This window comes from Gastrolobium bilobum, unplaced genomic scaffold (assembly GCF_033153095.1).
Source record: "Gastrolobium bilobum isolate Gb01-03AN ecotype WA unplaced genomic scaffold, APGP_CSIRO_Gbil_v1 utg34197, whole genome shotgun sequence".
NCBI classification, from domain to species: domain Eukaryota; kingdom Viridiplantae; phylum Streptophyta; class Magnoliopsida; order Fabales; family Fabaceae; genus Gastrolobium; species Gastrolobium bilobum.
In genome coordinates, this window is record NW_026897668.1 from 48,170 (window position 1) to 67,221 (window position 19,052).

Sequence of the window (19,052 nt, forward strand, 5' to 3'; positions counted from 1 at the left end):
CAGGAGCAACCTCCTTCCCGTAAGTTATAGGAAGGGTTTAAGTACCCACTAAAGCTGTAATGGCCTATAAATATGCCTCCTAATAAAGACTCAATGGATAGTTTAGATATGCACATGGTTACGTGGACCATGAGTATCCCATATGAATTACCCATGGGATATATCATATATACAATGTATCAAGCAATTAATGGAGTTTTCCTCAGTTTATCAATTTTCAGAGCGAAATATATCGCAGTATTCTCCATCCCCTCATCAATTAGAGCTTGCTTAAAGGTACTAAACATTTGGGCAGGTGGTCGAATGCCCACATCCAACATCTGTTGAAAGTATTTACAAGCTTCATGCAACTTACTTTCATGGCACAAGTCACTGATTAACCTGGAGAACATATGCATTCCAGGAAGGATTTCCTTGGCTTTCATCTGATCCCAAACTGCCATTGCCATATCCAATCGCCCTTCATTACAAAACATCCTCACCATTATCTCATACGTGCTTACAATTGGCTCACACCTCAACTCACTACTCATTCTCTGGAAAACCGAGTAAGCTTCTTTAGTTCTTCGAGCCTTTATCAGGTGATGTAGAATTATGTCATATGTTCGAGAATTTGGACCAATCCCACATGTTTTCATCTCACCAACCACCCGATACGCATCATCCATTTGCATTGACCAGCACTATGCCCCAACAAGAGCATTATAAGTAAGTGTTTCTGGAGCAAAACCACTAGCCTTGGATTTTTCAAAGAACTCTAGAGCTTCATCCAATCTCTTATCAGAACCCAAACCATTAATCAAAGTACAATATATATGGGGACTAGGCCTCATGTTCCTTGCTTGCAACTCATGATAGAACCCAATGGCCTCATCATATTTTTTAACCTTACAATAAGCATTGATGATGTTAAATAACGAGAGAGAAGAGAGGAACATTTGAAATAAACTGTATGTATATATTAATATGATGAAGAATGTACAATATATAGACACTCTAATGGACTAAGTCCAAACCTAATACAAAAGAAATAAGGAAACCCTAATTACATAAGAAATAAGGAAACCCTAATTACAATATATTTCTAACATTCCCCCTCAAGCTGGAGCGTATAGGTCATATGCACCAAGCTTGTTACATATAAACTCTATTCGAGGGCCCCTCAAAGATTTTGTAAACACATCTGCTAATTGCTCATTAGAGGGTACAAAACTAGTTTTAATTTCACCAGCAAGAACCCTTTCTCGAACAAAGTGGCAATCTATTTCTATATGCTTGGTTCTTTCATGAAACACTGGATTTGATGAAATGTGTAGAGCTGCTTGATTATCACAAATGAGAGTTGCCTGTCCAGTGTCTCTGAACTTAAGTTCTCTGAGAAGCTGTTTAAGCCAGATGATCTCGCAAGTAGTAGTCGCCATAGAGCGGTATTCTGCTTCAGCACTTGATCTGGAAACTACGCTTTGTTTCTTACTTTTCCAGGAAATCAAGTTGCCTCCAACAAAGACACAATACCCAGAAGTAGATCTCTTATCAGTTGGACAACCAGCCCAATCAACATCACAATACCCAACCACTTTATCATGACCTTTATCTTCATATTCAAGGCCTTTCCCTGGAGATGCCTTGATATACTTAAGAATACGAATAACTGTATTCCAATGTTCTTGATATGGAGAATTGAGAAATTGACTGACAACACTAACTGCAAAGGAAATATCAGGCCGAGTGACTGTGAGGTAGTTCAATTTTCCAACCAATCTTCTATACTGCTCAGGATCTGAAAAGGGCTTCCCCTGATTTGGTAGAAGCTTAATACTTGGATCTATAGGAGTATCAACAGACTTTGAATTTAACAGAGCAGTTTCTTCAAGAATATCCAGAGCATATTTCCTCTGAGATATCACAACACCAGCTTTAGATTGGGCCACCTCAATTCCTAAGAAGTATCGAAGTTTCCCAAGATCCTTAGTCTGAAAATGATGACATAAGTGTTGTTTCAATCGAGTGATCCCATGCTGATCACTGCATGTGATGACAATATCATCCACATATACCACCAGATAAATAAATCCAGAAGCAGAATGACGATAAAAGAGAGAATGATCAGCTGCACTCCGAGTCATGCCAAATTGTTGAACAACACTGCTAAATTTACCAAACCAAGCTCTTGGAGATTGTTTGAGGCCATAGAGAGACTTACGAAGACGACAAACAAGACCTGTCTCCCCCTGAGCAACAAATCCAGGAGGTTGCTCCATATAAATTTCTTCCTCAAGATCACCATGAAGAAAAGCATTCTTGATATCCAGTTGGTAGAGAGGCCAATGGCTAATAGCAGCCATGGCTATAAAAAGGCGAACAGTAGACATTTTCACCACAGGAGAAAAAGTATCAATAAAATCCAAGCCAAAGACCTGAGTGAAACCCTTCGCCACCAAGCGAGCTTTAAGACGATCCACTTGACCATCAGGTCCAACCTTAACAGCATAAATTCATCTGCAACCAACCACAGATTTTCCAGAAGGAAGAGGCACCAGGTCCCATGTGCCATTATGATGAAGAGCACTCATTTCATCAATCATAGCTTGTCTCCATCCCGAATGTGAAAGTGCATCACCTGTGGTCTTAGGAACAGATATAGAGGACAAAGAGGAAAGGCAAGCAAAATATGAAGGAGAAAAACGATGATAACTAATATTGATTGTATACCTGGCCGGAGGGAGAGTATCACGAGTACTCTTACGAAGAGCAATGAGAAGGTCACTATCCGAAGGTGGGACCGAAGTCGTGGGAGGAGATGCAGTTGAATGTGAGTTCACAAATACATCTAACGAACTATGCTCGATCTCATCAGCAGAAGAGGTGATGGAAGGAGAGTCGAAAACATGGACGGGTAAAGACGGAAGGTAAAGAAGGTCACCTGGGAAGGACGACTGTACAAAATCAGTATCCACAGGAGTAGTAGAGGATCCAAAAAAGGGAACTGATTTAAAAAAGGAGACATCCGCCGAGATAAAGTATCGACGTAAAGTGGGAGAGTAGCAACGGTAACCCTTCTGAGACCGAGGATAACCCATAAAAACACATTTATGAGACTTGGGAGCTAATTTATCCAAACCTGGACCAAGATGATGAACAAAACACGTAGAACCAAACACATATGGAGTTAAAGGATATAAAGCTTGATGGGGAAATAAAATAGAGTGAGGTACATTATGATTGAGAATAGATGATGGCATGCGATTAATGAGATAGCATGCAGTAAGTATAGCATCACTCCAGAATGTGTATGGAACATTACCATCAATTAACAATGCACGAGTGGTTTCAACCAGATGGCGATTCTTGCGCTCAGCTACACCATTTTGTTGAGGTGTATGAGGGCAAGATGTTTGATGAAGAATGCCATGAGATGAAAAGAATTGTTGAAATTGATTAGATAAGTACTCTCATGCATTATCACTACGAAAAGTACGAATAGGAATACCAAATTGAGTTTTTATTTCATTATAAAATAACTGAAAAATAGAAAACAACTCAGACTGCTTTTTCATTAAAAATAACCAAGTACATCTGGAATAATCATCAATAAAAGTAACAAAGTACTTAAAACCCAAAGTAGAAGAATGACGACTTGGTCCCCAAACATCAATACGAGTATGTTTCCCAAACTGACAAGACTCACAATTTAAAGTAGAAAGAGATGATAAATGGGGAACCATCTTCTGAAGCTTTGCAAGACTAGGATGGCCCAGATGAGCATGGATAGTAAGAGGAGAATCCACAGTGGAGTAGGCTGAAGAAGAGGGAACTAATTCATAGAGGCCCTGAGACTCACATCCTTTGGTAATCTCCTTCCCCGAACTCCGATCCTGAAAGATGACAGAGGTTTTAGTAAAAGAAACAACACAGTCAATGAATTTGGTCAACCGACTAACAGAAAGCAAGTTAAAAGGAGAATCAGGAACATATAGAACATGATCCAGAGATAAATTAGGTAAAATAAGAACCGTGCCAATCCCCCTTGATTGAACCAGAGACCCATTGGCCATAGTAATAGTGGGAAAAGAACCAATAGTACAAAGGAAAGTGAATAAGGACTTATTACCAGAAATGTGATCAGAAGCCCCAGAATCTAGAGTCCAAGGGCCAATAAAGTGCAACTGAGATATGCCAGCAAAAGAATTACCAGAATTACCAGTGGGAGCAATGGATGCAGTAGGACCTGATGTTTGTTTCTCAGACCACCAAGTCACAAATGCTTTTGCCTGACTCCAAATAGCTTCACAAGTAACAGCAGGTCGAAAAATCTGCTTGATAGACGGATGAAGAGTAGCTTTAATGAGGCTACACAGCTGAGCATCAATCATTTTCCACCGTGTGCGCTCCTTTTCCGCCACAGATTCAGCCTTAGTGGTGAGATGGGATGTATAATTCTGTCCATCCAACCAAAGTCGCAGATCGGAAGACCAAGTATCATAGTTGGAACCATCCAACTTATCCACACTCAACGGAGCAAGGATATAATTTAAAAAAATAGCAGAGTCCGACTTTTTCTCAGCTGGAGTACCAGAGTCATTAGAGACAGGAGGGTCCATAATTAAGAGAAAAAAATAATCAAAAAAGGAAAGATCACACAACTAACCGGTAGAAGAGGGATCTGACGTCAACACAAAACGAAGTCCAAACACAGAACCAGTACCAGATCCAGAACCGTCACAGGGAGACGAAGAGAACGCAACCAGTCGCGGCCGGAGAGGAAGTCCCACGCGCCGCCTTGGTGGAGGAGAAGACTAGATCTTGCACGCGCGCGTAAGGGCGCGTGAGAGGTCCGTTGAGGGTGTGGTCGGTGCCGTTGAGTTCGTGCTTCCAAGACGAGCACGTCGGTATACAGTTCGCCGGAAAACTCCACCGGACGGTGGTGGTTGACGTAGACAGAAGCTTTAAACGCGGAAGAAAACGTACGGGAAACTGACAGCGCGACAATTCCGGAAAAAAATAAAATTTAAAAGACGATGAACAGTGGGTTCATCGGAATTTTTTTTTTTAAAAGTTCCTTAGGCTCTTAATACCATGTTAAATAACGAGAGAGAAGAGAGGAACATTTGAAATAAACTGTATGTATATATTGATATGATGAAGAATGTACAATATATAGACACTCTAATGGGCTAAGCCCAAACCTAATACAAAAGAAATAGAGAAACCCTAATTACATAAGAAATAAGGAAACCCTAATTACAATATATTTCTAACATGTTGAGATATATAGTCCCACATTGGTTGTATGAGCAACTAATGTGGAGTTTATAAGGCTTTGGGCACTCCTACCCTTCGAGCTAGTTTTTGGGTGGTGACCTATCAGAGCTTCGCCGCCCCCCACTTTCTCTTGTGGACTTTCTTAGCACAGGTAGGCCCACTTTCTCTTGTGGACTTTCTTAGCACAGGTAGGCTGGGCCTGTTGCATCTTCCACTCTTCAAGACCAATGGACTCTCGTGTGAGGGGGCGTGTTGAGATATATAGTCTTACATTAGTTGTATGAGCAACTAATGTGGAGTTTATAAGGCTTTGGGTACTCCCACCCTTCGAGCTAGCTTTTGGGGTGATCTATCCCAAGGTTCTTTACAGATGATTATACCATAGGGAACAACATCAGGCTCAAAACCCTCATCCTTCATCTCCCTACACACCTCATTCACCCTCAACAAGTTTTGCTGCTGACTCCACCCTTCTAACAAAATGGTGTAGGACTTGACATCAGGCACCAAAAATGGTGTAGGACTTGACATCAGGCACCAACCTTGTGTGCCTCATTTTGTCAAACACCTGTTGTGCTTTCTCAACACGTTTGGACTTGCAAAGAACATCAATCAACCTATTGAAATCCGAAACTTGAGGCTTCAAACCATACTGTTCCATCTTCTCAAACGCCTCCACTGCTTCTTTGACTTTCCTAACTCTTGCATACCTTCGAGCAATGAAGGCAAAAGTGTCAGTAGTCAGCAACTTTCGACGCTTCATGTCATCCACCAAATTCCAAATCATCTTGAACTGTCTGATCTTACCCAGTGCCTCAATCAAAGCATGGAAGCTCTCAGTGCTGTGCTTGAACCCTTTTTGCTTCTCAGCCCAACGGAAGAATGAAAGAGCGAGAACACCCGCATTGCTAAGCTTGTTCAATACCTCAACGACCAGCTCCGGCGACATCTCCACCGGAACATCGCTGAGAGAGACGTCAACACTGCAATCACGACGGTTGGATAAGATTTTGCAGATTCTTTCAGCATCTGGGTTGGGTTGAGTTAATGTATGAAAGGAGAAAGTGTGATTTTTAAGAGACCCAGATGGGCTTTGGGTGAGTTGGATGGAATATTGACGTTCAAAATTTGAACTTGATGAAGGTTTTGAGAGCGGAACAAGATTGGGGAAGAAGGGTTTGGTGAATCTTTTGAATGATCGTGTGAGCGCCATCGAACACTGATTTGGAAGAGACAAGCTTTTAATAGATTCAGTAAAATGCTGGTTTGCAATGTATAGTGCCACTCATAAATTAATAGAGGGGGAAATAATTAGTATAAATAATCACTTTTAAATGTTAGGACAGGTTATGATCACTAATCGATTCTAAATTTTTAATGACGACGATTGAAATATTTTAAAAAGTTAAATTTAACTCAAATCATTAATTTCTTGCTTTGTATAATATTTCATGCGAAAGATCACATTCGAGCCACAAACAGAACACAACGGAGTATTTTGTTCTGTTCTTTATTTTAATTTTTGAAGTGAAATTAAACGAGTAAATATCTTTTTTGTCCCTAACAAAAAATATAGTTCTCACAGTAGTCCCTTACAAAAAAAAATTAGTCAGTTGGTCCCTAACAAGTTTAAAGTGGACCCATTTAGTTGAAGTCGTGGTCCCTCATAATTTTAAAAAAGACCCATATTAGTCCCTCAAGGGAACTAAAATGGGTCCCCTTTGAATTTGTTAGAGACCAACTGACTAATTTTTTTTGTAAGGAACTAAAGTGGGAGACCGTATTTTTTGTTAGGGACCCAAAAGAGTTTTCAAAACTAAAGCAAATGCTGAAAATTTCTCATAGGTGACATTGTCATTAGACTAACCAGTAACTGTTCCACTAATCAACATTCAGCACCAATAAAACGCAACAACAGTGGATTTTTGGTCCAGTAACCTGAATTTTCTTATATTAATGACAGCAAAGAAATATTCACTTACAAACTTCAAATACTAAATGCTTAACAGAAATCAAAAAGACTCTTTACAAGCAAATTTCAGTGCAATTATAGAGGCACTGATTCTCTCCCAATAACTCCCAATTTGCCGGCCTCTTTTCTCCTCCTATTCTCACGGTTATATAACAGACTAAGGTTCTCATTCCACGTCAGCCACATGCTCAACCAATTTAGCACTAACCGAATGACCTCCACTCCCTTTATTTCCGGTACCTTCTTGTGAGTCAGCAATTGGATATAATCCCCTGTAGCGCTTCCTAGTGTATACCTTGAGAGGAGTCTTATCAATGAACTTGGAATGCAACAGGACTATGTGCCATTTTTTCCCGTTTGTATGTTCATTCAAAGGTCCTTAGTTGTTAGCTTCTGTTATGTTTATGCAAAACGGAAGAAAAACTTAATTATGTGGGATGGCTTAGCTGGCTCACTACCATTTCGATCAATGAAAAGCCAGTGTTTTTTTTAATCATATTCATACGAGTTTCTGTAAAGCTGTAGTAGCATAGGGAAGGATTGATTTTCAACTTGACCAACATTTTTAACCAATACATCATAACACATCAACAAATTGACCACAAAATAATCGCCACGCAATGAATAGAACAAGAAATTGGTAACAATAATGTGTTTCAATATTGATAAATAGTACGTTTGATAAATATTGACAACTGGATTGCTGTAATGTGTGATTCATTACTCACAAACTTTTACATTACACAGTGAGTTCCTATACTGGATACTATGTTTCATATACACATACAGAGCTTCTTGTGAAATGCTACAAAAACCAACCAACACCAATTAATGACTCCAAGAAAAACATATTAAAGAATACAGACTTCAAATGGAGTATCAATACCATCATCCGGTTGTCAATATCCATTTCCTGAATGCAGCAAAATACCATGTCAGCCATTCCTGAATGTATCAATACTGATAAGTTCCTGCAAGAAGGGGGAGGGGGAATGCCGGGCAATCACATACCAGCAAATTACATACTAAATAATTTAGCTAGAATTGCACTGGAAAAGCATAAAAATACTAAAGTTATGCATTAAAAAAAAAAACCTTTTTATGCCATAATCATTCCCATAGAGCAATTTTTTAAAGAGATAGAAAACAAAACAATTATATGTCTCTGTGTGTGGCTTGCACACTAGAAAACAATAGCCAAAATGGGTACCAAGTACCTGCCGAAGTGAAAAGAGCCTCAGGAGCCTGGAACCTTTCTGTGTCTAAATGACCCTTCCATCTGGAAGCTGATTTGGAGAGTTTGAATCAATAAGTGATATCAACATAAACATTATATTAATGACAGCTACCTCATGCATACATGAAATGTTGTATTTAAGTCTAAGTGGATAATAATAATAATAATAACCACAACAACAATAATAACAATAATAATAGAAATAATAATATTAATAAAAACATACTACATATTATACATTCATTAGGGCACATGAACTATTAATGTGGTTACAGAAAAGCATATGAAAAGAAACACATTAAAGGATTAGCAGAACTTGAGCCCTGTGTCCCTCTATATTCAGGAAAGCCATTTCAACCAGAATTGGCAACAAAATTAATAATCATGTACATATAACTAGTCCTACAAAGATTTCAAGAAATTCAGGATATCAACTTACAGTATAGTTCTTAACAAGGATTGTGGTTTCAAGCCCCAACTGATATTCCCTCTTGTAGTCATAACTGCAGGAAAATAGACGTAGCTATTAAGGAAACATTACAGACCACAGAAACCAAAGCGTAGGTAGAGATCTTTTGCATACCTTATATAGCATTGCTTCTCTTTGATTTCCCTAACACTCTCAAAATCAGCAGTCCTATTCAGTGCATACCTTAACGAAAGAAAATTGTGTTCCATTAGAATAGAAAGTATAAGATAAAAGAATCAGTTTTTCAACATTCTTATATTACAAATAAAATGAAAGGAATTATCCCTCACCCCATCCTTGAAACCAAATCAACAAGATAGGAAGTTATATCTCGGCCAACCACATTCATTGGTTTTGTTATAAACCTCACATTCGTAAAATAACCTCATATCCCTTTCTTCTTTCTCTTCAGTAACGTTCAATATTATATTTCAAACAAAGGGTAAAGGTGGAGTTATTTTCATAAAATAACCTCACTTTTCCACTAATATTTCTCAATCAATTAAATACATACACAGTAAATTTAACCATAAAATTTCGAGGAAAATTAATCTTACCAAACACCTTTTTAATAACATTTCAAGAAAAAAAATATTTCTCATTTTATTTTGATAATAATTATTTCCCAAATAAAAAAAATTTATCTTATGTCAAACGCCACTGCAGTGAAATGCTTTGGCAGTGAAATGCTTTTAATCATTCCATCCATTTCCTATTTAATTAAAAAAAATGAACTGGTTGCAATACATTAGTAGCTAAATACTTGTTCATGTTGGAAGATTTGAAAATTGGAACTGTTGTCGAAAAATTCATTTTTTATTTATTTATTGGATGTCTCCGATTACATGATGAATGATAATAATTAATTGAATTTATAAAATTTATTTTTATGAAAATTAATTTTGAGATGAAGTATCCTATCGTTAAATAATGTATTATTAAATTTATTATATTATTACACACACAAAATTATTATATCAAGTGCACTGTATTATTATATTACTATATATTATTAAAGGAATAATGATTTCTGCAGTTACTTCGCTGATACAAAAATAACACAGGAAGAAGAAAAAAATTTGCATCATCTACATAAATCGTTCTCCCATTATTACATGACTATGAAAAGTCTTTTGAATGGAGATCGTATAAAAAATAAACTCTTAATATATTTATCTTCTCTTTAATTTTTTTACCTTAATCACTTATATTAAGGTAAAAAAATTAAAATCATCGTTAAATTTAGTAATTTAAATTCGGAATTAGTAACGTTTTCCCTCGTTAAAAAAAGAAGAAAATGTACAGTTCGTCGATGAACTTGCCTAAACTGATAAGGATTGCAAACAACTTAAAAATAAATTGACATAGAAGTTAATGACAAAACAAAGCACATAACAGACATCAACTTGAAGTCTCAACATGATCCGAAAACTGAAAGACATGTATTCAACAATCGGACCTCTATTAATAGCTGAATACTCCCGCCTAGTATACAAATCAGGAGGTTGACCAACGGAAATAGTTCAGAGAATATGAGCTATCCCAGTCTAGTATAAAAGCCAGCAAGAGCTAAACTTCAACAAAGACCCAGCAATTTCAACAAAGACCCAGCAACTAATCTAAAAAATGAATCTTCGATTATCATCAATAATGGCCATCTTATGATCCACAGTCCATATGACGGCTATGAAACTTGGCTCTGGCCATCCTAAATACTAACTATAAAAAGAACCAACGAGAAGCGTGTCTCAATTTGTTAAATGCAGCAATGAGATTTGAACTGATATCCTCGTACGATTTACAGAATCTCCTCACCACAAACTCAATCCTAAGTTATCCCCAGAAAGATGTACAAGTGAATCAGTGCCTTCTCAAAAATACCAAAACTGCTCCTTTCTGCAATAAATTGGCAGGGATAAACTGCCATCAGACCAAAACTTAAAGAATAAAAAGTAAAAGATCTCAATATAAGGATTATAACGGCACAGAAAAGACCATTCTACCTGCCTCATCCCATTCAAAGACACATCAAGCTTAGCTGCACAGCCCTTCCCACAAGTCCACGTAGAACTTCTGTTATGACAAAACAGCAAAATCAAAAAACAACCAGCCATCCCAACCACTACTTGCAATTATCTAAGTTAAGGACAAAAAACAACAAAATAAAACAACCTCTCATGCCTAAAAACCCCAAACAAGATGCACCAGTTAAAGGTTACATGCACAGCAACTGAAACGGTCTTCTAACCAACTGTCCAACTGTGCTCTTGTATGAAAATATCCCACACAAGACAAAATATATACACTACGAAAAAGACAAAGAAAAAAACCGGAAATCACCACTTCACGTTGATAATTGCAAGAACACTGAAAATGAACAACAACAAAAAAAGCGAACGATCCCTCCCTGACAGCAAAAGGAACTTCAATTAAAAACAAAAAACAAATCAGTAACTTTGCAATAAATCAACTGAAATGCATAAGAAAACAATAATCAGCTACATAAATAATTTGACTTGAGCAGATTAGATAAAGGAACTCCACTACTTCCCATTCCCATCAAGAGGCAAGCGCCAAGGTGCCAAAATCTGTATTCCAGAATTAACATCAGTTTTTAAGACAATAATAAATACTTTAGGAAGCCTCACAATACAATAAATATAATGTATTCAACATAAAATTCATGAAGATAGCATCGTGTAGTCTATCAATGGTATAAGAATCCATATGCCTCAGAATGAGGCAAAGATTACAACAACCTTCTTAAATGGCACAATGCAAGTAATATGCTCATCTCTTTCTACCACCACGCTCTCTTAAGGTGAGGGTAAGTGTTTCTCCTCCACCAACATTGTAATGGGCAAGTGACATATTATCCTTGAGAAAGCCTGGCTTTCCACTCAATTTCTGCTTGTTAGCAGGGAGCTGGATCTCCCCAGCAATTTTTTCCTTCAAACTGCCAACAGTTTCAGACAGAGATTGCACTATTATTTCTAGAACTTGTCCTTTGAGATTTCCTTCATCAACATTAGGAACAGATACACTGATGCGAACAGGTCCCTAGGAGTGAAGAAAAAAAAATGACAGTCAGGATGATCATAAATAGCACTGATGATAAATATGATGCTACATATACAAATTGTTTTTTAAAAAGAAGGATAATTGGTAACTTGTAACTCCATACCGGATGTTGAGCCAGAAATTGATCTTCAGGGATCAGAGCAGAATCATCAAGCTTCAGCCTCTTTGGTTCTGGTTCTTCTGGGAGTGGGGATGGAGCTTCCTCTGGTGGTGGCGGTGGTGGCATTACAGGCAAAGGTGGTGGATGCATCATAGGCATCCCTGATGGTGGAAAATAGAGAGGCATAAAAGGTCGTGGAACTTGAATAGGAGTGAACTGAGATCCAGGTGGTGGAGGTATGGGAATTCCTTGGCTGTTCATATGAATTGATGGAGGCATTGGGGGTGGTTGACCAGCCATACCTGACTGCTGTCCAGAAGTCATTGGCATGGGAGGAGGGGGGGCTGGCCGAACAGATGAAATCATGGGAATGCCCGGTGGTCTGGATGGAGGAATTGGCAGGCCACCACTGTTAGGAGCAGAATACTGGACTGCATTGAGAGGAATACGAGGAAGATTCAAAGCTAGTCCAGGTGGGGGAGGAAGGGGACGAACTGAAGGCATACCAGGTCTACGAGGAGGTGCAGCAGGACCAGGAAGGTTCTTGGCTTCGTAATTAGAAGCATCATTTTGATCCTCACATCCAATATTCTGTGACATGGCTTGGGTTGCAGTCCGGCCAATACTACCAGTGTGGCCATCCCATATAACCTGCTTAGGTTGCTCATCATTCTTCTCAGTGTAGCTGGCCAGCACTGAGGAGTATATTGAGGGACAATTTACTGGAAATATAGGAGAAATTTTAATCAGGCAACTTCCATCTCAACTATTTTTATTTGCTAGTGGTTTTCTTGTTTTGCTAAGCACGTGTATATGATGTAGATATTTTTGTCGATTGTATTGAATCTTATCTCTATGATTTTGTTGACCCTTTATTGTATTGATATGGACATCAAAAAGGGTAACATCATAAGCCAATGTGCATCAAGAAGTTCAACCAAAGGGGATTTGAGGTCTATTAGATATTAGGTATAAGAGTAGTTTAGTATTTCAATGATACTCTAGAATCTTCTTTTGCTTTTTTATATAACAGCCTTATTGTACAAATTAGTTACCAATGAATGAAATTAATATTTTCCATTTTTTCACTTTTACTTTCTAATAAGGTCACTGTTGCATCTCTCAGTATTGGGCACATTTGATAAATATCTCGGTTCATAAGTAGTAATGAAAGGGTATTTGAGATGCATTATATAGAATCTTGGTTGGTAAACCAAAGGATCTTATTAGGGTAAATTCAACCAATCTGTAGTTTCTTTTTTAATATTATTATTACATTGAATATATGATTTGATTTGGATACTATCTCTATTTGGATACTATCTCTGTCTCAGGACCAAAGTGGTATAACTCATTTATTGGTTCTGAGTAACTAATCGACTGACCTGTGTGGGAATGGTTTTGCAGACCGTAGACAACATTATGTACCAAGTGCCTTTTTGGATTCTAGTTTGATTAATGTTAATCTTGTGAGTACTCCGCGTCTATGATTTAATTAAATTCCTATAAACTTGCATTATTTAAATTAACATTAAGAATCTATCCTAAATTGAATCTAGTTGTATAATTAAATTAAAACAGAATCTATAACTTGTTACTGCTTCTGGTTTGATTTTGAAACCTAGTCTATTAGTGTTATATTGATATAATATTTTATGTGACATTATATTTTACAAATATTTCATTTGGACTGATCAGTGCAAAAGAAAAAAATGGTTCTTATCATTTTTCTAGCGTAATTCTGATAGTGTCTCAAGTAAACCTTGAGTTGACCTGTTCTTGATCTATGTTTCTGTGTCAGACAAGCAAAATTTGTTTCTCTGAGAGCTTTGGTCCAACAATAATACCTTGGATCTTCCCATTGATTTTATGTTTACAATTTTGAATTTTGCTTCCAAAGTTTGATGTTTTTTGCATTATTATGGAATCCCATCATGCATTTGTAGGGGAGTTTTATAACTGATTGTTGGACAATTTAGGTGCTATGCTTATTTAGGTGCTATATGAGTTGAAGAATTCTAGAAGTTGGGTTGCGCTATATGTTGCTGATAATTGTTGTTTCATTATCGCAGAGTAAGTTTTGATTTACTTGTTTAAACCCAATTTTGAATCATTGTAGTTTCCACGAATTATAAACCTTTTTGAGTTGGAAGACATTGTTTTGTATCTCTTTTGATGAGCTTTGGATTCTGCACCCTTGACAATCATAATTTCTATCATATTGCAGCAGCTATTGGTAAAGATTATGGAGGACCAAAATTGTGTGGAAGAAATTTTATCTTGTCTAAAAGATTGCGAAAGAAGAAATAGACAAAAGGATCAACTTAGATAGGGAAAACGAGATCTATAGATTGACTAATGGACTTAACATTATTGTACCATTTTGATCATTTTTGTTACCTCGAATAACGATTACTACTTACTATCAGTACACATAAGTTTTGTTCTTTTCACTATGTGACACTTGTGGTTTGACATGATGAACTTGAGAGTATCATTTTCTTGTCTTATAATATCATATTTTGTCACCTTTAGGGTTTGCATAAAGCTAAGTACTAATCTCTTTATGTATCTACATCGATTGTTTTATAAGGTTTTAGGTTTATAAAAATCAAATTGGTTGGAAAACCAAGTTGGAACTTCGTATAGGTTGTTTCTTTGAAATTGAAAAATTACAAAAAGCTTAATAAAAGTTAAGTATAGGTTTTGTTTTAACAAAAATAAAAATACACATCAAATTTTTTGAAAGGTCAATGGGCTGGCCCTAACCCATAAGGCTATTGGCCCATACAGGCCAATATTATTGTGAGCTTTTTAGCCCTAACTCACCTGAGGTAGGGTTAAATGGGCCGGGTGGTCCATTTTGACAGCTCTAGTTATATATCTATAGAGTCGTGCACCACCCCAAAAGTTCAAAACCATTGCAGTCATTTTGAATGAATAAATAAGTGGTAGATTTTTGCATCAAATTATATATTTTTTTTTTGGAGGTTACAAGGAATTGAACACAACACCCTACACTACACACACTCCTAACACACACACCCCACACCACTAGGCTAACCCTAGTGGTATCAAATTATATTTTTTAATCATTATCTATTTTTGTTTCTTTCAAGACTTAATGATGTGATATATAAATTGATTGGCTATGTGTTTTAAGATGAAATCGAGAAAAAATTATTACTTGTGCAAGAGCTAGACCCATTGTCCCTCCTAGGTTTCGGATGGTCCATTTTTATCATTCCTTCATATATCTCAATGTATTTATTTTGTTATCTCTTTCTTTTTTCTTTTTTGGGTAAGCATTTCTCTCTCTTTTTTATCTCACTTATTTCCCCCTTTATTCTTCTTCTCTTTTTTTTCTTTTAATCTCTCTATTTTAAAAAAAAAATTAAATGTATTTTTATTTTTACTTTCTTATTATTTTTCTTTCATGTTATTTTTCTTTTCTGTTATTTTCTCCTTTATGTATTTTTATTTTCACTTTATTTTATTTTATTATTCTTCTTAATTATTTATTGTTACATTTTCCTTTTTAGTGTTATTTATATTTTTTTAATTTTAATTTTATCCTTTTTTTTCTTATACTTTTTTATTTGAATTATCTATCACCAACCACAAATCTTAGGATAAAAGTGATGTTGGTATTATTGATATATCGAATTTAGTAGTAAGGGTGGTGAACTTGACTTATAGTAAGTATAACTATCCCCCTAAATATAACTTACATGTAGCAAGATCAACTTGCATTTGTATAAGATTAATAAGTCTTACACAAATTTTAATCTTTAACTTCTGTGTATCTAACCACTATTATAATTTTTTTAAAACTAATAATTAATCAATAAGTATGACTCAATAAATTATAACCTTAGATTCACGATAATCAACATTTAAGATCTTATGTAAAACTTATTATTCCTACACCGGTATAAATGTTATTTTTGAATGTGTTTATATAAGTTTTTATTTTTAAGTAACACAAAACTTTATATGATTTAAATACTAATATGCATATTTTTCATTTACAATAAATATTTATACATCCTATATCGGTAATTATGTGTTTACGTATAATTATTTCATTATTTATAGCTTAAATATTAATATGTCTTAATGTAAAATTTCCGTTCCAATTAAATGCAAATTTTATTTTTGTGATTTATGTATTAATATAATTTAATAGAAATATTTACCTTTACAATTTAGATATTGTTAGAGTGTAATATAAATCATTAAAAAGACCCTTACCCAACACCTTAAGGTTTTGGGTTGAAGTGGTTCTTTACATGGTATCAGAGCTTCAGTGACCATAAGGTTACGAGTTCGATCCTCACCGCCCCACTTTCTAGTGGAATTAATTAAAAAAAAATTGGCCTGTGCAATATCCACACTTTAAGCCCAAAGGGCTCTTGTGTGAGGGGGTGTGTTAGAGTGTAATATAAATCATTAAAAAGACCCTTACTCAACACCTTAAGATTTTGGGTTGAAGTGGTTCTTTACAGATATTGAAATAATTTTATATATATATATGATGTAAATATTTACTTCAATATTTAATCAAAGAATTTGCAACTTTTAAAATTTTTAAATGTATCTTTAATTCCTTAATGGAAATTAAAAGAGTACATGATAATGTTAAGTATAGTTTTCTTTTAACATTTAATGGAAGACAAATTTTAATATTTGAACAACTAAAAGATGGTCATCATAATTATTTTAATTATTATTAATATCTTAATGATTAAAAATTAAAAAATAATAATAGTTGTTGGCATTTACTAATTGCATGATAACCAATCATAACTGGTGAATGTTACATTTTTATAGTCAAACTAGTATATTACCCATGCGATGCACGGGAAAAAAGATCAAAATTTGTGTCGTCCGCCATGATTGGTTAATCGCACTGCAAACCTTATATTTACAAAAACTGCGTTGTTATTTTGTTCTATATTTCAGGTGAAAAAAATTACAGCATTGACACAGAGCTTTGTAAATATCAACCACAAACAAAAATTTGTTATTCAGAAAAATAATTAATTTTGCATACAACTACATCATAATACACCATAATACGTTATAATACACCATGTTAAAATGAGAAAGGGATATAAAAAGAAAAATGTGTACACATCATTGCTAACTATAACATTTATCAACAAAATCAAGGTAACAATAACACCAAGCAAATATGGATTTAAAATATCAGCTTTTACCTATAATATGAAAATGCTATTCATTCAGTGTCATTTCTTAGCAATCATTGGAGGGATGAGTTCAACACTTACTAAATATGTCATTTCTTGTGTGATTTTCGTTCCTTGTGCCTACGATACAGAAGGCAAAAACTCATTAAATAAGTAACACTAATATGTTAACACCCAACTAAAGTCATAGTATCGGCAAAAAAAAAAAGATTGGATTAAATTTTTTTAAGGACAAAAAAAAAATGTTGTCTGAACGAGATTTGAATGCAACTTAATCAAATAAGCATGTATAAGTCATATTTTTTGCTTACATTGCAACAAATGCATATGAACAAAATAAAAGCAACTACACTAATCTTTGAATCCACAACTCGCAGAATACAAAAAAAATATCGCCAGAAAGCCTTAAAAAATCCTTGCAACTTTTGCAGTAGTATTGCAAAGATCGACAAACCCTTTCTTCCATCCTGGCACGTTTGCAGAAGAAGGACCCTCGATGCAGATAAATTTTAAACTCTTCACCCGTTGACATTTTATTCCATTGATTACCATTCAATTTTTGTATCGGGTAGCAAAAAAAAACGTAGGAAAGCACTACGCAGCATTGAAGGCCGTTTACTACGTAAATAACTAATCACAGTAGTATGAAACCTTTAGTCATGGAAAACGAAAAAAAGAAAATTAGTATACAAAAAATGAAAACTAATTCATAGAAACTTCCTTGTAAAGTAAATAAAAATAATAATATAACATTAGCTACACATATGAACGAAGAAGAAAAAAATGTAGTCAAGAACCACACAGCATGAAATACAACGAAACCTTCTGCCCTACAAAACGAGAAAAAAAGAATTAGTATACAAAAAATAAAAACTAATTCATAGCAACTTGTTTATAAAGTAAACAAAAATGATAATAATATAACATTAGCTACACATATGAATGAAGAAAAAAAATGTAGGCAAGAACCACACAACATGAAATACGACGAAACCTTCCGCCTTACAAAACGAAAAAAAGAGAATTAGTATACAAAAACAGAACACGAATTCATAGCAACTTGTTTATAAGGTAAACAAAAATAATAATCATACAACATCCGCTACACATACGAACGAAGGAAAAAAAACGTAGGCAAGAACCACACAGAATGAAATACGATGAAAACTTCCGCCCTACAAAATGAAAAAAGATAATTAGTATAAAAAAAGAAAACAAATCGTAAAGATTATTTACGTCTTGTTTATAAGAAGATAGCATTGCAAAGATCAACAAACACTTTCCTCAATCCTGGCACGTTTGCAGAAGAAGGACCTTCCATTAAAATATGAAACGAATCGGAGAAAGCCAAAGAAAACAAAATAATACCAACACAACAACCCCTACAAACAAAAATGAAGAAAGAAATCGTAGGCAAGCTAAAAAAAATAAGAAACACAACTTCTCTATTTATACAAAAGGAATGTCACCCAAAACTCTCCAAATCTTTTCCCACCATCCACATTTTAAATTCAAAATTTGAAACCATTTCAAAATTTGAATTTTAGATCAGATGAACAATTCCAATATAAAAAGCAATTAAAACAGCTGAGTCATTCCATTTCAAAATTTGAAATTTTTAGATCAAATAAGCAATTAAAACAGCTGAGTCATTCCATTTCAAAATTTGAATTTTAGATCAGATGAGTCATTCCAATTAAATGAGCAATCAAAATTCG

General features: G+C 35.2%; 1 protein-coding gene, 1 long non-coding RNA gene and 1 pseudogene across 3 annotated transcripts; all 3 read right to left on the reverse strand.

The window, feature by feature from the left end:
• Positions 1–179: 179 nt before the first annotated feature.
• LOC133309148 (pentatricopeptide repeat-containing protein At1g71060, mitochondrial-like) lies at positions 180–6,482 on the reverse strand (annotated as a pseudogene).
• A 1,968-nt stretch (positions 6,483–8,450) lies between these two features.
• On the reverse strand, positions 8,451–9,141 carry LOC133309139 (uncharacterized). Its single transcript, XR_009751284.1, has 3 exons — positions 9,055–9,141; positions 8,911–8,974; positions 8,451–8,520 (listed from the first exon to the last, which is right to left on the reverse strand). It is a non-coding gene; the product is annotated as an uncharacterized LOC133309139 (long non-coding RNA).
• Positions 9,142–11,340: 2,199 nt separating this feature from the next.
• Positions 11,341–12,792, reverse strand: LOC133309147 (probable splicing factor 3A subunit 1). Of its 2 annotated transcripts, XM_061509889.1 has the most exons (3): positions 12,125–12,792; positions 11,700–12,000; positions 11,341–11,528 (listed from the first exon to the last, which is right to left on the reverse strand). In XM_061509889.1, the coding sequence occupies exons 1-2, from the start codon at positions 12,719–12,721 to the stop codon at positions 11,731–11,733; spliced, it is 867 nt and encodes a 288-aa protein (XP_061365873.1). In that variant the 5' UTR covers positions 12,722–12,792; the 3' UTR covers positions 11,341–11,528; positions 11,700–11,730. The 2 variants fall into 2 exon arrangements, with proteins under 2 accessions (XP_061365873.1, XP_061365872.1); XM_061509888.1 differs by having other exon boundaries at positions 11,341–12,000.
• Positions 12,793–19,052: the final 6,260 nt, after the last annotated feature.

What these genes read in the sequence shown, in the direction of transcription:
- LOC133309147 (XM_061509889.1), bottom strand. Translation starts at nt 12,721, where the DNA reads ATGTCACAGAATATTGGATGTGAGGATCAAAATGATGCTTCTAATTAC. An exon ending in AATTTCTGGCTCAACATCCG is followed by an intron (nt 12,001 to 12,124) that starts GTATGGAGTTAC and finishes CTTCACTCCTAG; the next exon opens with GGACCTGTTCGCATCAGTGT.